Source organism: Narcine bancroftii, chromosome 5 (genome assembly GCF_036971445.1).
Source record: "Narcine bancroftii isolate sNarBan1 chromosome 5, sNarBan1.hap1, whole genome shotgun sequence".
NCBI classification, from domain to species: domain Eukaryota; kingdom Metazoa; phylum Chordata; class Chondrichthyes; order Torpediniformes; family Narcinidae; genus Narcine; species Narcine bancroftii.
In genome coordinates this window covers 101,041,059-101,067,647 of record NC_091473.1, presented here as the reverse complement: position 1 = coordinate 101,067,647, position 26,589 = coordinate 101,041,059, and the positions used below count along the sequence as shown (strand labels likewise).

Below are 26,589 nucleotides of genomic sequence, written 5' to 3'. Positions count from 1 at the left end.
TGCTTTGGTGGGTTTAAACTAAATTTTAAGGGGGAGGAGAACCAAAGTGCCAGAGCAGATAGAAGAGTTCAGGAGGTAAGAGATGATGTTAAAATTGCACGTACTGTTAAAACCAACAGGTAGAATGTGGTAGAAATGTTCTCAGGTGCATCTATTTCAATGCAAGGAGTATTGTAGGGAAGGCACACAAGCTTGGAGAGTGGATTGGTACATGGAATTATGACGTTGTGGCCATTAGTGAAACTTGGTTGCAGGAGGGCCAGGATTGGAAGTTCAATGTTCTGGGCTTCCATTGTTTTAGATGTGATAGGAGGGTGGAGAGGGGAGGGGGGGATTGAAGGGGGTGGGAGGAGGAGTGGCATTGCTTGTTGGGGAAAATATCACAGCTGTGCTCAGGCAGGACAGACCAGAGGGCTCGTCTACTGAGGCTATATGGATGGAGCTGAGGAAAGAGAAAGGTATGACCACACACATGGGGTTGTATTATAGACCACCCAATAGTCAACGAGAATTGGAGGAGCAAACTTGTAGAGAGGTAGCAGACAGCTGCAGGAAACAAAAAATTCTAATAGTGGGGGATTTTAATTTTCCACATATTGACTGATGTGGCAGAGGGAACCTTGGTTTTCGAGGGATATTGGGTATCTGGTTCAGAAGAAGACAGGTGTGTAACAGGGATAATGCCACTTAACATGTGTCTAAAGACATGGTATAGGAGGGAGGACTTCAGGTTTCTGGATAACAGGTATGGGCAACATGGAGAAAATGAGGTACTTGAGGAGTATTAAAAAAATGCAAACAAACCCTCAAGAAAGAAATCAGGAAAGCTAAAAGAAAACATGAGGTTGCTTTGGCAGACAATGTGAAGGAAAATCCTAAGTTTTTCTATAGGTATATTAAGAGCAAAAGGATAGTAAGGGACAAAATTCATCCCATTGAAGATCAGAATGGTTGGCTTTGTATGAAACCAAAATAGATGGACGTGGTCTTAAATGTTTTTTTTTATTCATCAGTATTCACTCAGGAAACATGTACAGAGTTGTGGGAAGTAAGGAAAACAAGCAGTGAGGTCATAGAACCTATACAGATTAAAGAGGAGGAAGGGCTTACTGTCTTAAAGCAAATAAGGGTGGATAAATCCCAGAGCCTGACAAAATATTCCCTCTAAACTTGAGGGAGGCCAGTGTAGAAATTACAGGGGCTCTGGCAGAAATACTTAAAATGTCCTTCACCACGAGTGTGGTGCCAGAGGATTGAAGGATAGCTAATGTTATTCATTGTTTAAAAAAGGCTCCAAGAGTAACAATGGAAATTACAGACCAGTGAGCCTGACATCAGTTGTAGGTAAATTATTGGAAGGTATTCTAAGATAATTATTTTGATAGCACTGGATTGATTAGGGATAGTCAACATGGCTTTATGCGTGGTAGGTCGTATTTAACCAATTTTATAGACGAGGTTAACAGGAAAGTTGACTAAGGTAAGGACTTTAGAATGGCCTTTGACAAGATCCCACATGGGAGGTTAGTCAGGAAGGTTCAGACGCTCAGTATTCATGCTGAAGTTGTGAACTGGATTTGACAATGACTGGATGGAAGAAGGCAGACTAGTGGTGGATGATTGCTTCTCAGACTGGAGGACTGTGACTAGTGGTGTGCCTCAGGGATCAGTGATGAGACCATTGTTGCTTGTCATCTATATGATCATGTGGTAAATTGGATCAGAAAGTTTGCAGATGATGTTAAAATTGGAAGTGTTGTGGACAGCAAAAAAGGTTTTCAAAAACTTGCAGAAGGATCTGGACCAGCTGGAAAAAAGGGCTGAAAAATAGTAAATGGAATTTAATGCAGACAAGTGTGAGGTGATGCATTTTGGAAGGACAAACCATAAAAGGTGTCGTACTGCAAGGAAATATTATGAATGTGGATTACAAAGAAAGAATTTTATCTGATCAATTGCCACTTTTAATGGCATTTGTTTTTTTTTTTGGAGAAGGAACAAACTGTTTATAGATGCCAATTAAATTCTACATTGTTAAAAAGGACAGATTTTTTGTGATTTTATAAGAAAACATATTCAGGAGTTTCTAGAATGAAATTCTAATTCAGTTGTTAACAAATTTATTGTGCAGGATACATTAAAGAAAGGTGCCGTATTGGGAAGGGTATCAGGTTTGCTGGCTTCACAGAGAGACGACTCTGGACACAAATGTTACAATCACACATAACTTTAATTAACACACAGGAAACTAATGGGAGAATGTTAAATGGTACTCGATCACTATTTCACTGAAACAATGATATAGACATTCACCTCAGACTTCAGTTGGACTCGACAACAGTCAACCTAAAATCAACCTGCTCACACACTAGAGTACACACACTAAGAGAGACTCTTGCATACACCCAGTTCCCTGACCAACGGGGGTGCGGCTCCCTGCAAGTATTAATCTATCATAATACTACGGCTCAGCTTCAATGTAGTGCACACCCTACCTGCAACACTGCCAGTGATATCCACAGAAACTACCTAGCATGGAGCAATGTCCGGGGCTTGGACCATGAGGCAGAGAGAGAGAGAGAGAGAAATGTGCTATGCATCAATGTTTTATACCAGTGGTTTTAAACTTTTTCTTTCCACTCACACACCACCTTAATTAATTCCTTACCAATCACAAAGAATCTATGGAAGAGGGGTTCTTAAAGCGGTATGTGAGTGGAAAGAAAAAGTTTGAAAACCACTGTTTTATATAGTTCTGTTAACATAGAAACATAGAAGATAGGAGCAGGAGTAGGTCATTCAACCCTTCAAGCCTGCTCCGCCATTCAACGAGATCATGGCTGATCTTAAAGTTCAGTACCCCATCCCCGCCTTCTCTCCGTAACCTTTAATACCCTTATACTGAAGAAATATATCTAATTCCCTCTTAAATATATTTAATGAACCTGCCTCTACTGCCCTCTGTGGCAATGAATTCCACAGATTCACCACCCTCTGGGTCAAGAAATTCCACCTCATCCCTCATCTCGGTCCTAAATGGTTTGCCTATTATCCTCAAACCATGGCCCCGGGTTCTGGATTTTCCCATCATTGGAAACATCCCATCTGCATCCATTCTGTCCAGTCCTGCCAGAATTTTATATGTCTCTATGAGATCCCCTCTCAATCTTCTAAACTCCAGCGAGTACAATCCCAATTTGTGCAATCTTTCCTCATAAGTCATTCCTGCCATTTCAGGTATCAGCCTGGTGAATCACCTCTGCACTCCCTCCATTGCAAGAACATCCTTCCTTAGATAAGGTGACCAAAACTGCACACAATACTCCAGGTGTGGTCTCACCAAGGCCCTGTACAGCTGCAGTAAGGTATCCTTGTTCCTATACTCAAACCCTCTTGATATGAAGGCCATCATACCATTTGCCTTTTTAACAGCCTGCTATACCTGCATGCTCGCCTTCAGAGACTGGTGTACAAGTACCCCTAGGTCCCTCTGCACTTCCCCATCTCTTAATCTATTGCCATTCAAATAGTAATCTGCCCTCCGGTTTGTATTACCAAATTGGATAACCTCACATTCATCTACATTGTAGTGGATTTGCCATGTATCTGCCCAGTCCCTCAATTTATCCAAATCACACTGGAGCTTCCTGACCCCCTCTTCCGTGCACACAACCCCTCCTAGCTTAGTGTCATCTGCAAATTTGGAGATATTACTTCCAATCCCTCATCCAGATCATTAATGTAAATCCAGTACAGATCCCTGTGGCACCCCACTGGTCACCGCCTGCCACTCAGAAAACGAGCCGTTTATCCCAACTCTGTCTTCTACCTGCCAGCCAGTTTTCAATCCACATCAATACTTTGCCCCCAGTCCCATGAGCCTTGATTTTGTAAGCCAGTCGTTCTGTGCTTCCAGCCAATAATGACCCTAGGTGATGTAAATTAGCTAATGGCAAGGTGTGCACTAATGGGTGGCTGGAGTCCAAACTTGATTGACAGATGATGTGACTTCCGAATAAGTTTCATTTGGATAGGACACGTGACCACCCGCAATCCACATTATTCCAGCCAGGCAGGGAAACCACATTTCCTCCACACACAATATTCCACCCCTCGGAAGTCACAGTTCTCTGCAGTCACTATGAAGACAATCAATAACTCTATGTACATGTTATAACTATGAAACAGGAAAATAAAAAAACAAAAATAATATAAAAATGATACAAATCAAAGAAATCAATATATACACAAGTGCCTTCCATATGCTAGACAAGGCACATGAGTAAATTCAATGACAATGCCTCACTAACTCCACTCCAGGATCTCTGTGTTTATGATGGAGCAGGGTGCTGTGGGAGCTGCTCCCCAGTGTCAGAGTGGAGGGTAGATGAATAAATTTGGTCACTGACTTGTGTGCCTGGTTTCTCTGGCTTGGCTGGCAAATGAGAGCAACCTTACCACCAACGTCTGCAAGCAGGCAATGCAAAGCACCAAAGCCCTCTCTTGGCTTGTGCATCATGTGCCTTGGCCTCGTACTCGGGCACTCCTGAGGCATAGTGCCCAAATAGCCATCGCCGTACTATCCCATGGTGGGGCAGGCCAGCAGGCATACATCCAGGGTGTACCCAGAGCACCCGGTTTTTCTGGGCTGTCATTTGACACCAGGATGCCCCTTGTAGCAACTTCCTTCCTATTCATTTGTATAGTCCCTTGGAGGCTAAGTTAGAGGCTTGTCTGCGATGCAATTTCAATCATTTCTAGTACAAGTTCAGTTATATTTAAATCCGTTTTTGTTAACACACAAAACTTGTAATCTTCTTTTCTGATATTCTTTGTAGTAGATTCTTAACAACATAACATTCATATAAAAGTTAACGAGGCCTAAACGATGTTTAAATGATATAACATTCTGAAAGCAGTCAACAGAAATTGTCAACCCCTAACTTGCCATCCTTCTGGTTTCCAACTTCCCATGCTGGCTATAGAACCTCATTTTAAGTATGCACATAACTCCTATGCATGCTCTCTTGGATGGTACATTGGCCCAGTTTTAACCACTCCACAGCCAGTGCTGAGCCAAGCATGAATGCATAATCACGCTCCATGCCACAACTAGGGCTGAGCCAAATGTACTTGGGTCCCCACGCTCTATGGCGCATACATACGGGTGGACACTCTAGCCCTGCTGACACCGCTGCTGCCAGAACCAAGCCAAAAGGGCATGCACCACCACACTCCAGCTCCGTAAATGATGACAGCCGTTAACGCCAACCGACCCGAGTGGACATCGCTGATGTCTGCGATTCCAACGGGTAAGGACGGAGCCTATTGCTCTTATACTGTTACTGCTCACATTTAAACGGGTGCCACAAGTGCCCGTGTTGGATCCATGGTGGTAATGAGAGCCAGGAGGAGTCAGGACTAAAAGTTAGGCAACTGTGATTTTAAATAAAATCTCCCAAAGTGCCCGGCCCATGAGATATTTGTTTCTGTTAATGGGAGTGCTGGGGCGATATTGTCAATGTCAAATGTTTCTCGTGTTTGATCTGTGACATTCTAGTTATAAATTGTAACTTTAAATCTGTGAACTGCAACTCCAATTCTCTGAGTGTCCTTAAAGACATTATTACTGCAGCTCAGGGTGATTAAAAACAAGAACAACAAAACAAAAAGGTCCATTTTAAAATCTGCACCTGGAATGCATATAACAAAAGATTCAATCGAATGTCCCCTGTTGAGGGTTAGGTTTCCATGGCAACAGCTCTTGCCTGTCTTGTGACAATTCTTTGCATAATAAGTGACAAGTGTTTCTTGCTGGTTGCTGGAATGGTGCTGGTGGCTGGAATCAGTGATGGGATGGCAGCAGTGTATTTTGATGAGCTTTTTATAAATCCTCCCATTGAGAAGAGGAACAGCTTGAAGTGTAGTCTTCTCCTGTGGGGGAAGCAGGAGGTGGAGGTTGAGAGAGCTGAAAAAGATTTATTAGTCAGGAGCCACCTCCAGTGGGGGATAGCCAGAGGGGAGGCGGGTCCAGGATGGATGGGCAGTACACGGCAAGCTCCACCCCCACAGGGTTTTCACCCTGCAATGCTCTCTCCAGAGAGCATACATGACACTGTGAGACCCTGGCAGAATGACGTCACTGAACTTCTCCTCAGCCCTGAAAAGTTGAGTGGGTGCTTCCATCTCCATGTACTCTGATCCCACCAGGAGGGTAATGACTTCCCGGATGGGTTTACTGATCGCCAGTCCCATGATGGGCAAGACCACCTCTCTAAGGTTGGAGCATGCAGTGGTGACTAAATAGTCTGCCAAGGCACTAGTCATCTTCATGCTCCCTGGGAAGTGGTGTTTGCGGGTGCCCCCATAGATACCCATAAACGGTGCCCACTTTCTAACAACCTGTGTCCCTACACCAATGATACACCAATGCGGTCAGCTATGTAGGCCCCATTCTAGGTGGGAAGGGTATCAGGTTCAGTGGGTTCACAGAGAGACAAGTCTGAACACAAGTGTTACAATCACACATAAGGTTAATTAACAGATGGGAAATAAACATGGGCGAAAGTTAAGTGGTATTTGATCACTATTTCACTGAAGTAACGATATTGACATTCACCTTGGACTTCAGTTGGACTCCAACAATGGTAAACCTATACTCGACCCATTCATACACTTGAGTACACACATTACAAACAAGGACTCTTCCACACACCTGGTTCCCTGACCAAAGGAGGGGTACAGGTCCCTGCAAGTATTGATCTATCGCAATACTGCAGCTCAGCATCAGTGTAGTGCACATCTTAACAGCGACATTACCAGTGATGTTCACAGTAGTGACCTGGCATGGATTTATGTCTGGGTCTTGGACCACGAGACAGAGAGAGAGAGAGAAATGTGCTATGCATCAACATTTTTTAACAGTTCTAATCTGTCCTTCTAGCCAATAATGACCCTAGGTAGCTAAAATTATCCAACGGCAAGGTGTGCAATAATGGGTGACCGGAGTCCAACCTTGATTAACAGGTGATGTGACTTCTGAATAAGCTTCAGATGGGGAGGATATGTAACCACCCACAATACACACATTCCAGACAGGCAGGGAGGCCATGTTTCGTCGACACACAACAAAAGAACATGTACAGTAAATGGTAGGCCACTGAAGAGTGCAGTAGAACAGAAAGATCTGAGAATACAGATACATAATTCCCTGAAAGTGGCATCACAGGTGGATAGGGTTACAAAGAGAGCTTTTGACATATTGGCCTTCCTAAATCAAAATATTGAATACAAAAGTTGGGATGTTACATTAAATTTGTGTAAGTCATTGGTGAGGCCAAATTTGGAGTATTGTGTGCAGTTTTAGTCACCTAACTACAGGAAAGATATCAATGAGATAGAAAGAGTGCAGAGAAGATTTATTAGGATGTTGCCCAGACTTCTGGAACTGAGTTACAGGGAAAGGTTAAACAGATTAAGACTTTATTCCTTGGAGTGTAGAACAATGAGTGGAGATTTGATAGAAGTATTTAAAATTATGAAGGGGATAGATAGAGTATATGTAGATAGGCTTTTTTTTTCCCGCTGAAGATAGGCAAGATACAAACCAGAGGACATGGGTTAAAAGTGAAAGAAGGAAAGTTTAGGGGGATCATAAAGGGGAACTTGTTCATACACAGAGTAGTGGGGTGTAAGAAGTGGTGAATGCAGGCTGAATTTTAACATTTAAGAGGAATTTGGACAGGTACATGGATGGTAGAGGTATGGAGGGCTATGTCAGTGGGACTAGGCAAAAAAAATGGTTTGGCGCAGACTAGAAAGGCCAAAGAGCCTTGCTTCAGTGCTGTTATGTTCTATGGCTATGTTGTTCTATCTCCCAATGGCCATTCATTTCAATTCTTCACCGTTTCTCTTTCTAACATTTTCTCAGCATTGCTAAAATGAGAACACCTACAAACTTGAGGAAAAACATCTCGTATACCATCTAGGCACCCTCCAACTGAACGATAGTAACATAGACCTCCAGTTTCCATTAGGCCCCCTACACATCTTCCCCTATGTCTCCTTTCCTCTAGCTTTTTCTCTCTCTCTTCTCTTTTCCCTCTTTCTCCTTTCACAGAGCCAAAAACGACACCCTTCACCCTACCAATTCTCACCATTTCTCTCTCCCGTCCTCTTATATTAACATCCTTTGTCTGTTGGTCTTTACTCATCTCCCTCCCATTCTTCCCTTTTCCCCAACCTATTTAATACAGATGCCTGTCTTTTTTTTTACTCATACCTTCTCCGGTCCCAAACTTTGGCAATATACCTATGGACGCTGTAAGACCTGCCGAGTTCCTCCAGCATTTCTGTATTTTTACTGCAATCATAGCGTCTGCAGACTTTTAAGTTTCACTCTATCAGTATTGGTGTCCTCTTTAACTTGCTAATTATACTAAATACATTGGCATCTAAATTGTTAATATTAATGATAGACAACAGTGGACCCATCACAGATCTCTGTAGCACACCACTGGTAAGAGGCTTCCGATCTGAGTAACAACCCTCCATTGCTTCCCTTTGTCTATTACCATGAAGACATTTCTGTATCCAATTGACCATCTCACTAGTATACAGGCATACCTGGTATAATGGAGTTAATACATTCCAAGCACGTTCAGAGCTATGGAAAACTGCACTTTTCAAAGCATCATTACAATGTACTTTGGTGTAATATGTTCCAATCCTTTAATTATTTATTCTTTTGCCTAGAACTCTTATGCAAACACATGCATAAAATATTTCAAAGGGCTATATAAAGCTGAAAAATAACAAAGATCTTTATTGGCAATAAGGGAACATTGATTATTTAAGAAAATATTTGTCTAATGTAGTTTACCCTTTAGTCATTTTTTTCCATCATTCATATCTTTGTAACATTGAGTAGCATTTTGCAATTCTTGCCAAACTCATCATCAATTCACTTGAATGCGAATTAATGCATTAGTCCACATTTTCATAGTCCAAAGCATGAAATCCAACGTCTTAAGAGACAGTTTTAATTTGCACTTCATATAGGTTGAACGTTGAGTGGGTGGAGAGGAGGGAGGGGAGGGAGGGGGGAAAAGGGGAGAAAATTACACTGTGTATATTCAAGAGGGAAATGTTTGTGTGTATTTTGATTAGTATGGTTCATAGTGTGAAAAATAAAAAAAAATTAAAAAAACAGTGATTTCACTTGCAATATGCGGTAAAAGATCACACCAAACAGCTCTCATGTTGCTTGCAGTCACTTCAAGCCAAGATTTACCGATGTTTTCGACTGCATTCTTTATGTTATAACCTTTCCAAAGCTGTCTTAAAGTCATGGAGTTTTCTACAGTTGTGGTTTTAATAGCTTGAGAAAATGTTTGTCATAAATAATAAGCCTTGAATGTGGTCATGTCACCCTGATCCATGGGCTTCAGCAATGAGGTGAGTTTGGCAGCAAAAAAATTATTTTGACATTTTTATTCAACTCAGAAATAACAGTTGAATGAGCTGGTGCATTGTCAAACAACAGTAAAATTTTAAAATCCAGGTTATTATCTTTGCAATAACGTTCGGCTGAAAGACAAAAATAAGTTTTGAACCATTCTTCAAACAATTGTCTTGTCACCTAGGTGTTTCTATTTGACTGTGATATTACAGGGTGCACTTTTTGGTTATGACCATATTAAAATTATATCAAAACCTGTGCTGTACAAAACAGTGTATGCCTTGTACCATCTGGAACTTTGTAAAAGGACATGCTAATGTTCAACATAATTCACACTTTTTCAAAAATTTTTACATAAAATCTCCAGAAAACCTCAATTTATCAAGATATTCCTTTCAGCTATGTCATTCACTGATTAGTCAATAAAACATATATTTTTCAATAGTAGGGGAATTAAGGGATATGGGGAAAAGGCAGATAGCTGGAGATGAGCCTATCATCAGATCAGCCATGATCTTATTGAATGGCAGAATAGGCTTGATAGGTCACATGGCCTATTCCTACCCCTACTTTTTATGTTCTTATGACCTGGTGAAGGATGCTCTGCAATGGTACTCTCAATTTTGCTCTAAAATTTAAAGCCTCAGTAAACAAAATTCATTTTCCATTTCAGAAAAGGAGCAATTCCAATATTTTATAATGCCACTCCTGGCAAAACAAATTATGTACAAATCAGAGAAGGGTATTTTGCTTTCTGAAAAAAAAAGAGAACTGAAGTTAACTTTTTTTAGGTATATTTTTTAAAAGTTCATTTCTTTTTGAAATCAACACCAGCCAATTTAAGGGAGATTTGCTCCAGTGAAAATGAACGGATCTAATCAAGTTTATGTTGTACGTTAAATTAAAAACAGCTACACTCCAACATTCAGACTTGTTATCATGTTGTTGTATCAACAGGCAGCTGTTTTGCATTAGATTCTGTGAAATGGTTTTCCTGGTAACACGTTCATCTTTAGAAACGAAGAGAATTGTACTGGATAACCCTTGTAAACAGATATGGAGATTGTGGCATCAATCATACTGGTGTCCAAGAAGGGCAGAGTGTGGTGCCTCAATGACTATCGCCCAGTAGTACTCAAATCTACTATGATTAAATTATTTTAGAGGTTGGTCATAGCCAGAATTATCTCATACCAAAGTAAAGATCTGGATCCACTGCAATTTGCTTACTGTCACAATTGCTCCACAGCAGATGCTCTCCAGTCAGCTCTGGATTACTTGAACAACAGCAGCACATACATCAAGCTACTCTTCATTGACTACAGTTCACCTTTCACCATTATTATCCACTCGTTACTTGTCAGCAAGCTTTTAAACGTGGGTCACTGCACATTTCTCGACTTCCTCAAAGGAAGGCCATAGTTAGTATGAATCGGAAACAATGTCTCCTGCTCCTCACTGAAAACCAACACGGATGCACCTCAAGGAAGCATGCTTGGCCCACTGCTTTACTCACTCAATACCCATGACTGTTTGGCTAGGGACAAATGCCATTCAAATTTTACAAGTTTGCTGATTACACCACTATTGTTGGCAGAATCTCAGATGGCCATGAGGAAGTGTATAGGAGTGAGATAGATTGGGCTAATTGAACGGTGTCCCAGCAGCAACCTTGCACTCAACAGTAACAAAATTAAGGAACTAATTGTGGACTTTCAGAGGGGGAAATCAGGAGAACGCAAACCAGTCCTCATTGAGGAGTCAGCAGTGGAAAGGGTTAAGAAATTCCTGGGTGTCAATATCTCTAAAGATCTATCCTGGAGCCTCCATGTCAATGCAATCACAAAAAAAGGCTTGCCAGTGGCTATATCTGTTGAAGAGCTTGAGGAGATTTGTTATGTCACCAAAGACTCTTGCAAATTTCTACAGGTGTACCACACAGGGCATTCTGACAGGTTGCATCTCTGTCTGGTATGGAACAGGACAGGAAAAAGCTACAGAGAGTTATCAACTCAGTGCCATCATGGGTATCAGTATTCACTCCTTAAAGGGCATCTACAAAAGGCAGTGTCTTAAGAAGGCGACCTATATCCTCAGGGACACTCACCACCCAGGCCATGCCCTCTTCACACTGCTACCAACAGGAAGTAGGTACAGGAGCCTGAAGAAGAACACCCAGGGGCACAGAAACAGTTTCTTTTTCTCTGCCATCAGATCTCTGAAAGGACAATGAACCACATTCACTTTCTCTTCTTTGCACTGATTTATTTATTTTTATATGTAATTTATACCAATATTTGCACTTGTGCCTGCTGCGAAACAATAAATGTTTATTGTCGTGACATGCTCCTGACAATAAATTCTGATTCCGATTCTGTTGTGTGACTAATCTGTGTCTGCTCACTGAAGTGTAGACAACAAACGTTAAATTTGACAGTGTCTTGGGTTTCCTTCCTTTATGTTAAAAGCAGTCTTTTTTAGTTTGCACTGTATTATGTTAAATTCCATTCACAACTTCCCAGAAAATGAAGCAGTGTAAATTTACACACAGCAAGTTTGAGGCAAGAGCTGAGAGATGGTAAATTTGAACCACAAACAGCCTTGAGTTGGCTTTAACAAGAAACTCAGCTGTTGCTAGTACTTCAAGAGTGGGTCAGAAGAAACCAAAGTTTTTCCATCATGAATGAGAAACAAATCAGAAGGTTGATAGAACATTCTCGACTCCTTGGGTCTTTAATCATAATTAAGAAACCCAGTACAACCCAGGACAGAGCAGCCCATTTGATTTATGCTCTATTCATTTCCAAAATCTTAATTCCCTACATTGCAAGCTCACAGCAGCTACATAATACACCATCCACAAAATCCACTGCAATTACTTCCCTACGTTATTCTGATACCACCTCCCATATTAGCGACCTCAACCGTCTATATGACAGAGGAGCCAACATATAGGAACACCAAGTCACACACCACTCTGCCTTGGAAGTCTGTTTCTGTCACTCTGCAGAACTTTACATAAAAAATATACAACAATAAAATAAAGAATAATTCAAATGAATACAAAAATGGTGAGATTAAATGGATGTGGTGCAGTGTAGCACAGTCTAATTCATTCTTGAGAATAGCTTCTTCTGTGCAGAAGAATGAAACTGACTTGAGAAACACATCGAAGATCCCTGCAGTTTTCAATGTTCAGCTAAGTTGAGAATCTGTGAAGAAATACTGCTGAAGCAAACAGTAGAGCCAGTGGGAACAAAACTGTTGCTCCATGCTTACTTTTTGGATCTGCGCTTTTTTTTTATATTGGAAAAGGCCTTGTAAAATCTGGCACTCTGAAGAAATCAACTATCTTGGCATCCTTTATAATTCATTTCAGGTTTTAATAAAAAAACTAACTATAGTGGGTGAAGCACAAATGTAATGAAAGAACAACTCCAAAGTACTTTGCCTAAGGAAATTTAGCCATCTGTTATGTGTGTGTGTATTTAACATTTAAATAATGTAGTAGGATAAAACAGTCTGAACTGTGTGCCAATAAATGGGGCAAATTGCACTTATCATTTGTATCTAAAATAGTATTGAATGTAATCACTTTAAGTGCCCAAAATACTCCGTTTTATTAAAGCTATCATGTAAATTTGAAAGCGTTATTTTTCTTCCAGATTGCAAGCATTTTATGTACCTCAACTCTCAAAGACAAAGAAATTCCATCATTTTAAAAGACAATAGCTGTTGAAGTCATATTAAAGTCATGTTATTTTCCACTTTCAATACATAATAAATTTTAGGTGAAATTTAAGAATGAACTTTTTCTAATGGCTGTGAAACTACAGGGTAGATATGTCCTAATTTGGTAATAATTGACATTACAATTATTATTTTAGCACAAGTGGATTTATCATTTTTCAGTTGTGCAAACTGGGTGACAGCAGCCAACAGCCTTTTTCATAAATCCCATTGACTCTGACAGCTTGTAGCCTGCTGACTTACTCGCACATACAACCAAAATCAAACTCAGAATGGCTTCAAGTTCATTGGTGTGGGAAATGGAGATGCAATCCTACGTTTTCGATGGTATCTTTTAAGTTTGTGGGGTTCAGACAAATTGGGAGAAAAGGTCTGATCGAAAACTGTAAAGATGGTAAAGAATGGCCTTCATTGCTTTTCAAATTGATCCAAGAAACTGAACTGGTATGTGCATCTGTGCACTGAGCAGAGCTTCTGAGCAGCAGCAACCTCCCCAAGCTGATCTTCCCTTTACTTGTACCATGATCCCTGCTTCCCGTGAGGCATGATGGAGCTTCCAATCCAAGACTGCTTGGTGACTGCGGTTACTTGGTTCCTGTATCGCTTGGTAATTCCTGGCAAGTCGGTCTTGATTCATGTAATTTGAGATTTTAAAAAACTGCAAATGCTGGTAATATTTTAAAAAAAAACAGATCATGGAGATCCAGCAGCATGAAAAAGAATTGAGTTTGTATTTCAGTTCTGGTTCCATATGGCTGAGTCTCTTTGCTGTTGTAAATGACAGGACAACAGGGCTCTTTAGACATCGTGGGCACTCTCATTATAAGGTTATCTATGAGATGCTGCCTAGGAAGGACGATCTATGTGGGGTCCTTGAAAGTTTCAGCTACAATTTTCTTGTGGCATTATTTCCATTATCACCCTTGGATTTGAGCAAGGTTTTGCCAAACCTACTCAACAATCTAAACCTTCCCTACATCACACCCATAACCATCTATTTTACTTGCATTCATGTGCCTGTCTAAGAGTCTTTTTAAACGTCCCTGTTGTACCAGTCTCAACCATCACCCCTGACAATTAATTCCAGACATTTACTACTCTGTGTTTTTTAAAAAAAACTGATGCCTAATATCTCCCCTCAAGGCAGATGGGTGTCATTCATACAGGTGTATGTCAGTCATATCATCATCAGATTCTGTCCTAATACAGTATTATTATCACCCACATGGTCACTCACTTAGAGGAGGATGTAAGCTAACAAGAGAGTCAAGAGTGTTACTACAAGGTCTTTTTTGTCTTATTAATTCCCAACAGATATCGCATGGTTTGGCTTTAAGCTCTTGAAATCGAGCAGATTCAACAACAAAGAATCATGATGAAGTCACAAAATCATCCACTTTTGTTTCTTTTTCAAATCCAATTTGCTTCATCATAATATTTAAAATGAGTTCTTCAAATCTTGCTTTAGAGAGATGTTCAAAGTTTGAAATATTGGTGCAGTTTAAATATTTATTTCTCTGACAGATGCAAATTCAAATTAAAGTCGGGATGAAAAGGAATAAACTGTATGTCGTGCGGAGAGCATGGGATATCTGAGTCTGCTGCAGCTCCTCATCCACTGAATGAAGACAATTAGAGCACATCCCAATCCAGTAAACCTGCTATGGTGGGCTAAGTTCAAGTGGATTACTCCAGCACGTGACGTTAGTTCAACCTGACCTGTGCAAAATAGGAAAACTTGAGAACTCGTGGATTTAATTTTTTTTCTGACCCACTCCTCTTACAAACACTATTCTCATCTGTAACTTCATACTTTAAAAGATGATTTGGCCAGAGAAAACAGATTTTAAAATAAAACTGTTTCTAACTCTGTTCACATTGGTAACTTTCTACAATGAACAAACAAAAGCAGATGGACTTGTTCAGTGGAATGGAGGGATTAAAGTTGGCAAGGGACAATATTCATTTGTGACAGATAATGACTTGCAGTTCAACATGCCTAAAGCTAAAGATTCCTGCAAGGTGGAAGTTGTATTGAATGAGCCAGTAACTCAAAGAGTTGGCAAGTTAACTCCTCAGGTATGTGGGGTAAGATTTTCATGCTTTACTTTTACTTTAAGGAACCCACAGAAGTAACATATGGATATTTTTGCTTGACACGTACTTGCAAGTCAAAACAAGCTGTATGTGTTTTGTCAAACTGAGTCATTTTCAAGCTTTGAAGTTTAATTGCACCCCACTTGATATGCACCCTATCCACACCTGTTCACTGACTCCAGCACTTAGGCATGGCAGCAGTATTTGGTACCATCTGCAACAGTGGTTTTCAAACTTTTCTCTTTCCACTCACATATCTCCTTAAGTAATCCCTATGCCACAAGATGCTCTGTGATTAGTAAGGGATTGCTTAAAGTGGTATATGAATGGAAAGAAAAAGTTTGAAAACCACTCTTTTAATCATATCTAATTGACTCATTATGTGCACGGTTTCATAACTCCAAAGGAAATGGGCCAATGACAATTTTTGTCAAGCAAAATATTTCAGTAACAATTGGATCAAGAGCAGTAATTCTCAACCTTTTATTCCACACTCACATACCACCTTAAGTAATCTCTTACTAATCACAGAGCATCTTGTGGCATAGTTATCCAACTGCACGAAAACCAACAAGGTCGGGTCAGATACAGCAATGAGCTCTCTGAACCCTTCTCCATTAACAATGGCGTGAAGCAAGGCTGTGTTCTCGCACCAACCATCTTTTCAATCTTCTTCAGCATGATGCTGAACCAAGCCATGAAAGACCCCAACAATGAAGACGCTGTTTACATCCGGTACTGCACGGATGGCAGTCTCTTCAATCTGAGGCGCCTGCAAGCTCACACCAAGACACAAGAGCAATTTGTCCGTGAACTACTCTTTGCAGACGATGCCGCTTTAGTTGCCCATTCAGAGCCAGCTCTTCAGCGCTTGACGTCCTGCTTTGCGGAAACTGCCAAAATGTTTGGCCTGGAAGTCAGCCTGAAGAAAACTGAGGTCCTCCATCAGCCAGCTCCCCACCATGACTACCAGCCCCCCCACATCTCCATCGGGCACACAAAACTCAAAACGGTCAACCAGTTTACCTATCTCGGCTGCACCATTTCATCAGATGCAAGGATCGACAATGAGATAGACAACAGACTCGCCAAGGCAAATAGCGCCTTTGGAAGACTACACAAAAGAGTCTGGAAAAACAACCAACTGAAAAACCTCACAAAGATAAGCGTATACAGAGCCGTTGTCATACCCACACTCCTGTTCGGCTCCGAATCATGGGTCCTCTACCGGCACCACCTACGGCTCCTAGAACGCTTCCACCAGCGTTGTCTCCGCTCCATCCTCAACATCCATTGGAGCGCTTTCATCCCTAACGTCGAAGTACTCGAGATGGCAGAGGTCGACAGCATCGAGTCCACGCTGCTGAAGATCCAGCTGCGCTGGATGGGTCACGTCTCCAGAATGGAGGACCATCGCCTTCCCAAGATCGTGTTATATGGCGAGCTCTCCACTGGCCACCGTGACAGAGGTGCACCAAAGAAAAGATACAAGGACTGCCTAAAGAAATCTCTTGGTGCCTGCCACATTGACCACCGCCAGTGGGCTTATCTCGCCTCAAACCGTGCATCTTGGCGCCTCACAGTTTGGCGGGCAGCAACCTCCTTTGAAGAAGACCGCAGAGCCCACCTCACTGACAAAAGGCAAAGGAGGAAAAACCCAACACCCAACCCCAACCAACCAATTTTCCCCTGCAACCGCTGCAACCGTGTCTGCCTGTCCCGCATCGGACTTGTCAGCCACAAACGAGCCTGCAGCTGACGTGGACTTTTACCCCCTCCATAAATCTTCGTCTGCGAAGCCAAGCCAAAGAGAAGAGACAGAGCACCTATGGCATAGGGATTACTTAAAGTGGTATGTGAGTGGAAAGAAAAGGTTGAGAACCACTGATCTACAAGATGCACTGAAAACCACTGATCTACAGGAAGCAGTGCAGCAACTTGCCAATAGGATATTGAGAAATGAAATTCTGGAAAAAAAAAGCACATACAATTGAATTTCTGGTAGATGGGGCAACATTGCTGATGGCATGATGAAAATGTCCTCTGAATGTACTGCTGTGGGCTGCTTAACATCAGCTTGACTAGGGCATTCAATCTAGTGCATTGGTCTAGCATTTGATCTCCGACACTGCCTTTAGAGTTTGTATACTCTCCCTGTGGCTACGTGGGTTTTCCGCTAGTTTCCTCCCACATCCGAAATGATATCCTGGTCGATTAATTGGCTACTGTAAATTACCGTTTCATCTTGGTGAGTGGCAAAACAAAAATTAAATGGCAGTTGATTGGAATATGAAAGAGAATAAATTGCAAGACTCCAGAGAAAGAATTAGGGAATGGGATTCCTCTTCTGTGGTCCAGCATGAGGTGAATGATTTCCTTCCTTGTTGTAATAAATAATTAGTATTTGTTACAGAAGTTTACCATTTTATCTAAAGTTCAACTTGTGATCTATTTGACTTTGGAAGGGTTAACATTGAGATGTCAAATATAAATTTTTAATTTAAATTTAGACATACAGCACGGTAACAGGCCATTTTGGCCCACAAGTCCATGCCACCCAATTTACACTAAATTAACCTACACCCCCAGTGGGCTTCAAAAGGTGGGAGGAAACAGGAGCCCCTGGTTTGTTTTTCCTGATCCAACTTCACCAAGTTTTCATTAAAAACATAGAAAATCCACCTGTATCACCTTCCATCCTTTGAGGTAGGCTGGGTCTATTGTGTTTGACCGTTTTATCTCAGATTGATTGATTCTGACTAAGGCCAATATTCCATATCAGAACAATGAGAATCACCTTTTCTGTAGAAGTGGAAATATTGTTATCTCTTGAATGGAAGAGATTATGAACAGAATTCCAGGTTATTAAAGGTCTATGATGAGAAGATAGTGACCAACAATGGGGCTGAAATGAAAAATATTCAGTCATATCCTTGTTATTTTTAATGTTAGCAAACCATAAATAATAATGCAATTTGAACTCATTATCAATAGGTCCTAATCTGATTAACATTGAAATTAGATTGCCAGTAATCTTGTTGAACAACAAAAACAAAAATAATTGTGACTGACTGTATTTTTGAGCAGGTGTTTGACTGTCATTTCCTTCCCTATGAAGTGAAGTACACTCATAATGGCTGCCCTCTACTTGAAGAAGATAATGTCATGCTAAGAGTTTACAGGTAATCTCAATAATAACAGTCTATTTTCTTTAAAATAAACTTTCCACCCAGCCAAATGCAACATTATGCATTTGTAACTCCAAGTTCGGGGGAGAAAAAAAATTACTTTATTTCTAGAGATCTTGGAATTAGTTACATCGTAGTTGACCTAAAATCTGTTTGTTTTTTTCCCTGCAGATCATGCCTCATCTGAATTGTTTTCAGCATTTTCAGTTTTTAGTCCTGGTTTCGAGCATCTGCAATTTTTTTTCTTTTAAACTTGATTTTCATTTCTTGATTTTGTGAGTTTTATGTTCACATTCTTTTGCCATCTTAAGTCCTAATAAGGATACTTGCTATTTCTATTTTATGCATTCAGCAATCAACACTAAGGTGAATTGTAGCATTGAAACTCCCAGTATTTATTCTACATTTTGTCTCAGTTTCAGCCTGAGAAGTTTATCTGTTTCTGTACTACTTCACACCCAATAATCCTTGGGCAAAGAGTCCTAATTAATTAGAAAATAGATGCTTTTATTCAGTGCCAATTAGAAAGTGAATTAGTTTGCAAGCTCATCTCATAAAGAACCATTGCTATTAAAACAAAATAGAAAGTCTCAATGCAGGTATAATTTCCAACTATTCCATTGTTTTTTTTTCAGTCGATTCATATACATTATCCCACAGGTGTTTCAAATATAAGTGGTAACACTCTAATTAGTGTGGAAGTAATTAGCAGGAGTTGTGTGCTACATTTATATTCTAACCAAGTTCTGGTCCACTGAATTAGATGAATGGGATGTGCCATTTGCTTTGCATGGTTCTAGAATCAGTCAGCCAACCCGATTTGAAAATATTACCAAAGTTTCATTAAAGATTCTAATTTCAGATCCAAGATGCCCTTTTCACTCAATAATCTAGGGAAAGATGGGCCAAATGGTCTCCATCAGTGATGTAAATTAAAATCATGGTGGCACTGGTAACTGAGATGCTGCTGGATAATCATTACCACGTTATGTCATTACGTCATTCCTTACTTAGTGAAAAATCTAAAGATTATATTTTATATAACTTTATCTTTATTTGTTTTTGGTTATTGGTTTTCACTTTTATTGCAAGCAATCTCTCTGACAGCTACTCAAATAATGCTTAAAACATTAACAAGAAGAGCAGTCTTTGTGAGAGAAGGGAGAGCTGATCTATTTAGACATACAATTCCTCCTCTCCTTGAAGCCACATGTTGACAGTGGATGAACATTATAAGCATCTGAAAAGAACTGCTTCAGTGAGGAAGATTTTCGCTAAATTGCCTGTTCGTGACTCCAACCAACTTCCCCACCTATTTATGGTTGCTTCATACAATTTGTTTCATACTGGATGCCACCATGCCTCACCAAGGTCTGGCAGCTCATTAATTGCTTACAGTCATCCATTGATTCTCTGATATAAAGTATGATACTTGTTGTATTGCTGAACCAGCAGTCCAGGCTAAATCTAGAGCAAAATGTTCAAATTTCATCATGGCAGCTAGGAACTTAAATTCATCAACCAAATACATTTGGAGGTAAAAGTCAACATACAATTCAAAAGTAAAACACAAAAATCTGTAGACACCATGGTTGAAGTAAAAACACAATGCTGGAGAAACTCAGCAGGTCAGATAGTAAAAATACATAACCAATGTTTTGGGCATGAACCCTTCATCAAGGTGACATACAATTCATTCTGGTTCCTTTTGGATAGAACATCTGTTGTGTATGGCCTGATCTTTCTATGATTACCAGTGCAATGTGTTAGCTCCGAACTTTGAAAGCCAGTTGCAAGCACTTTGAGATGCATAGCTAAGTAATGCCTTTGCATATTCATGTACTTGAGGGGGGAAATGTATAATTGTACAATTGAAAGCAAGTTGGTGAAAATTCACCATTTCTTTGAAGAACAATTCTTGTTGCATTTGAGCAGAGGAAGAGATTAAAATTGCATTTAGATGTTGAAGCTCGAAAATTGCTGCTTCATGTTAATCAATAACAGTGTCTTTGCAGCGTGTTAGCCTGTAAATTAGAAGACAGATTGAGTAGGTACACTAATGCTTAATGTTTAAAATATTTATTTTAATTTCCAGGTTTACTGAATCCCAGACTTTGATGGAAACATTCCTTTTGAATGTGCAAATTATAGAACCTAAATCCAGTCTCATCAGGTTTGGATTGGTTGGTCTTCAAGTTCAACAATTTTATGGAATATCAAATCCCATTGACAAAAGTGTTGTGTCTTTCAAATACAATGTAAACAGTACCAGTGCAATTTGTACTGTATCAATCTTATCAACTGAGGTTCTTTTTCCAGCCAATGGACAGGTGGTTGTTGATAATCCTCGGCACCTTCGACCTGCACACAAATATAACACTACAAAAGGTACTTGGCATTTTGATTTAAAAATATGTTGGAAGAATAGAAAATACTTGGTTATATGATATAGATGGTAATAATTTTTTTTTTAATTTAAATTTTAAATTTAGACATACAGCATGGAAAATGGCCCTTTCAGCCCATGAGCCCGTCATCTAATTACACTCAATTAACATTCAACTCTGGTACATTTTTAAACAGTGGGAGGATACTGGAACACCCAGAAGAAATCCTCGCAGACACAGAAGAGAGTATACAAACTCCTTACAGACAGCGCCAGATTCGAATCCCGGCCCCAGTGCTGTCAACTAGGCTAATCGTGCTGCCCCTATTAAATAATATTACTTGGGAAAATATTAGGGAAAATGTACAATTGTATGAACATGATACCATCCGATTTGTTATCTAAATGTATTCATTTAATTATCAACATTTTCATTTGATTATATTTTTTTAAGTACGATTGAACATTTTCATTCTTCAGTTGGACAGGTTCGAGCTTTATGTCCCAACAGCAGGGTATGCCTTACTAGTGTTAAGGAAGTGCGATTCTTAAAGACTAACTGTGAAGATTTCTTAGCAATGGGACTGAAATATCAGCATCTGAGACCACCCTCCCCTGACAGTGACTATATTCCAATTAGAGTCGAGATCAAAGATGAAAGGAGCAGATCCCCATTTCAGGTACTCACTTCGTCAAGTTCATTAAAGGATGTTTAACTGTAAAAAGACAATTTAAGTAGTGGCTTGTTATCGAGAGTACATCGATTAAGAATGTTAGTCTCTAATCCAGAAGATTCTTTCTGGCGACTATGCAAAAGCCCCAATCATATGGACTCTATTTCCAACTATTTAACCTCCCATGGTAATTTCCTAATTTCTAAAGGAATTCCTGAAAAACTCCATCCTCAAATTATTTATTTAACCATCCACATTTGCTCACTTTGTTTGATGTGTCCCATTAAACAGTTATTTTCTCCTTGTTTCCTTGCCAGCAGCAAAAATAAATGTATGCAGGAAGAAAACATAATTCCTTTTTAATGACATTAAATAGTAGAGAACAATTTAAGAATTTCAGACAGAAGTTATGAATGTATTTTGTTTTAAATCTTACAAAAGTATCCTTGCATAGTAACCTTTGCGATGACTGAAAGACACGAATTGAAGAGTAAAGAAGCCTAAAGCAAGGAATCAAATCTGTAGCCAAGTTTGAATCATCCAAAGACTCAGCTGTAAAGATGTTTGTGAGCGTGATTCCCTGGTGGGCCAATCTATGAAACACATTGCAAACACATTCTTCCTATGATGCAATGCAGAGTTTCCCTGTTCATTCAATTGACAGAATGTCATTTCAAAAGATGAAACAGGTTTGTCATTAGCTCTCTATCGACCTGTTTCATGAAATGAATTTCCCCAAGCCGTTGTGAGGAAGATGAATGTTCGCAATTAGTTAATCATCAGTGCCTTTACTTACGTGATGTAGTGTATCTGCAGTTTTTCTGTAGCAAAATCCAATATGGTTAGTCAGGTGTTGTAACATGACCTCATGCTGGGATTGAGTTTGCTTTCCCTGGAATAGAATGTACTTTATGTTCTACCTTACTAAAATAAGGTTTGGTCAACACCTTATCTGTTATTTATTTATTTTTTAATTTAAATTTTAAATTAAATTTAGACATACAGCACGGCAACAGGCCATTTAGGCCCACGAGACTATGTTGCCCAAATTTACACCCAATGACCTTTGTTAGGTCTGCTTTGTTCATGAATGAGTGAGACAAACACCAGACTGAGTCGAAATCAGGGTTCTTTGTTCTTTATTACCGGATTGTAACACTTGCAACTAACCATGTTAGTCGGAGAATGCATTCTGCCGTTATCAGCAAAATGGTGATTTTTTATACCCTTGGATACGTGCTTAGAACATCATCATATCATTACTTGTCCAATGACTAAAACTGTTGCTATCCTTTCCCTGCTAGCTTCCTGCCTCTCAATCCATCAATGTCTCTCTTATCTTGTAAGTACAAGGATGCATTCACATCTTGTTACAGCCCTGTACAGGGTAACTCCTTACACATTCCCATCTCATGATGTTTTACCTTACACCTTGCATTCCCTAGTACATTTCGAACAGTGAGAGGAAACTAGAGACCCTGTGGAAAACCCACGCAGACACAGGGAGAACGTACAAACTCCTTACAGACAGCGCAATATTTGAACCCTGGTCCAGATCGTTGGCGCTGTAAAGCTGTTGCTCTAACTGCTATGCTAACTGTGTTGCCCTGATGTAGATGTGGGTGAGAGAGACTGCAAGTGATATGTTTGATTTGTATCCCTCACTTAATCCAAAAAATACTCTGGATGCTGGAAGACTGAAATAAGACAGGAAATAATGGAAATACTCATCAAGTTAGACAACCTCTGTGGAAAAAGTATAAGATTTAACATTTATGTTGACAAAAAGCTTACTGTCTTTCAATCTCTTGGTCTTCTCTCGGTCATCACTGCCTTCTCTCCACCGTAACATAGAACATTACAGCACAGTACAGGCCCTTTGGTACTCAATGTTGTGCCAACCACATATTCCTTAATCTGCCTTCTCTCCACCGTAACATAGAACATTACAGCACAGTACAGGCCCTTTGGTACTCAATGTTGTGCCAACCACATATTCCTTAATCTGCCTTCTCTCCACCGTAACATAGAACATTACAGCACAGTACAGGCCCTTTGGTACTCAATGTTGTGCCAACCACATATTCCTTAATCTTTCCTGACTCGTAACCCTCTTTTTTTTTTCATCCATGTGCTTAAGAGTCTTATAAATGCCTGTAATGTTCCAGCCTCCACCACCACCCCTGGCATCCACAACTCCAGGCATCCACAACTCTCTATATAAAAAAACCTTATATCTGATGTCTCCCCTAAACTTTCATCCCTTCACTTTGTACATATGTCCTCTGGTGTTTACTATTCCTGGCCTGGGAAAAAAAGGCATTGGCTCTAATAATCCTGTAGCCCTCTAATAAGTTTCTTCTCATCCTTCTTCACTCCAAAAAGAAAAATCCAAACTCTGCTAACCTTGCCTCTTAAGACCTATTTTCCTATCCAGGCAACATCCTGGTAAATTTCTTTTCCATAGCTTCCACATCTTTCCTATAATGAGATGACCAGAACTGAACACAATAGTTTAATGTAGTCTCAACAGAGATTTATAGAGTTGCAACATCACCTCTCAAATCAAGTTTATTGTCACCTGATTGTAGAAGTACAGCTCAATGAAATAGCATTCTCCAGTCCTCAGTGCAAAACATGCAGACACACAACCAGACATAACACTCATATAGACAAACAATACATATGGAGAATAAGTAGTTCAGCAATACAAATAAATAAATAAATAGATTTTGTTTTCTACATATGAGTATCTCGGATGGTTAGTGTGAGCAGTTCCTTTGGTCATTCCCCATTCTCACTGCCCGTGGGAAGAAGCTGTTCCTCAGCCTGGTGGTGTTAACTCTTTTATTCCTGTATCTTTTCCCTGATGGAAGTAGCTGAAAGATGCTGTGTGCAACGTGGAAGGGGTCCTCAATGATTTTGCACACCATCTTCAGACAATGATCCCAGTAGATCAAATTGATTGGTGGGGGTGGGGGGGGGAGTGTGGGGGGAGGATGACTCCCTTAATCCTCTGTGCCACTCTTATGATTCAGTGGATTGACTTCTGATCTATTTCTTTGCAGCATCTGTACCATACTATGATGCAGTTGGTCACTACGCTCTTGATAGAGCTCCTACAGATGGTTGACATAATGGTGGCTGCCTTAGTATTCTCAGGAAGTACAGTCACTGATGCACTTTCCTGACAAATGAAGAGATATTGAGTGTCCACAGTAGGTCATTAATTAACTCCAAGGTGTAGTGATAGAGTGCTACCACTAGGAGGAGTCAGAGACAGAGTGTGTAGCATCTGGGGAATGCTGTTGCATCTTGGGTAGATTCAAGATGGAAGCCTCCACATGAGGTCTGATATGTGTATGTTCTGTCCTTCATGGCGTTTGCTTAATTGATAAATCTAGTTGTTTTTGTTTTTAAAAAGAACCCAAGGTTCTTTATTGTAATAGAAGGAACATCACATGATAACAGGAGTGGAAGAAACAGCCTAATTCTGCTGTACACAGAAGTGAAAGAAACACACAGTGTACATAGTGAGTATTAGTCAATATCAGCATTGAAAAGATGGAGAGTTTGAAAACTCCTAATGCTGTAAACTGGACTGGAAATGTCAACCATGACTGGTGGCTGTTTAAACAAAGCTTTATGCTGTACTTGCAAGCCATTGGAATCAATAATGAACCGGTTACATGGAAGATCGCAATGCGACTTAACATGATTGGACCTCAATCTTTAAAGGGTTTTTGCCAAGGAAAAAGACCAGGGCAAGTTTGACAAGGTTATCAAAATGTTTAATGAATACTGTTTAAGGAAAAATGAAATTTTCATGAGGTACATATTTCACTCACACACACAGCTGCAGGGAGAAAGCTTTGATACTTTTTTAACAGATTTAAAATTAAAAGCAAGAACATGCAATTTTGGATCGCTGCAAGATTCAATGATCTGCGATCAAATTGTGTTCAGAATTAATGATAAGAAAGTGAGAGAGAGGTTGCTGTGAGAGACAGAGCTTACCTAAGCTGGAGCTGTGAATTAGTTCTGCAAAAATATTTGGTGAAAGTGTGAAAACCAGTGAAAATGAAGGTATAGTCATAGCCACAGTGTCTGGACACAAATACAAACAAAATATGAGATACAGGAAACAAAAAAAAAATGGAGAGACATTCAATTGTATATGATGTGGCACTAAACATGCACCAAAGCAATTCCTAGCTTATGGGAAAGTCTCCAAAGGGCAGAATCACTATGCAAAGCAGCGTTTATTTTTCAAATGGAAACTAAACAGAAGTAAAGAGTACTCACTATCGAATAAACTGTTCTCAATGGTACCCTTTTCATGGGCAGTGTTGAGGAGGATAAATGGACTGTGTCATTGCATACAAATGGAACAAACATTCCTTTCAAGTTGCACAGGTCAAAGGTCAATTTGATCTCTGAACACAACATCAGGGCAATGAAGATAAAGCCAAACATCCATGCCAATGCTGTACTTCTCAAAGCATAAAACGACAGAGCATTGACACAAAAAGTACATATAAACTCAAGGTGAAATTCAAAGATAAAGAGCACCACCTCAAGTCTGCAGTAGTCGCAGATGGGAATTATTAACTGCTTGGTGACAAAGCATTTGAAAACTTAAACCTAGTCAAGAGGGTGTACCACATTAACAGTGACCATGCACAGAAGAGCATAGGGGAAATACTGAATCAATTTCCAGACATCATCAAGGGGACTAGAATACTACCATTCACCTATAAGATACAATTAAAAGAGGACCCACAGCTAGTAGTGCACATTCCAACATCACTAAAAAAAACCTCATAGGAACTCAACTGAATGACAGCACTAGGTGTCAAAAAGAAAGTGGAGGAGCCCACAGAATGGGTGAATTCAATGGTGTGTGATACTTAGAAGAACGGTGACCTACACTGTGCATGGAGTGAAAAGACTTGAATGCCAATATAAAGAGGGAACATTATCAGATTCCAACCAGGGATGAAATTGCAAGTGAGATGGTTGGTGCAAAGTCTT

At 40.0% G+C, this 26,589-nt stretch overlaps 1 protein-coding gene across 1 annotated transcript in view; it reads left to right on the top strand.

The window, feature by feature from the left end:
* The window catches only part of frem1b (Fras1 related extracellular matrix 1b), a 213,661-nt gene that overhangs the window by 20,635 nt on the left and 166,437 nt on the right, over positions 1–26,589 (top strand). Inside the window, exons 2-5 of the mRNA XM_069938520.1 lie at positions 14,735–15,289; positions 18,395–18,489; positions 20,591–20,883; positions 21,362–21,561. Of these exons, the coding sequence (XP_069794621.1) occupies positions 15,032–15,289; positions 18,395–18,489; positions 20,591–20,883; positions 21,362–21,561 (846 nt within the window). The 5' untranslated portion in view covers positions 14,735–15,031. The remainder of the gene's footprint in view (positions 1–14,734; positions 15,290–18,394; positions 18,490–20,590; positions 20,884–21,361; positions 21,562–26,589) is intronic.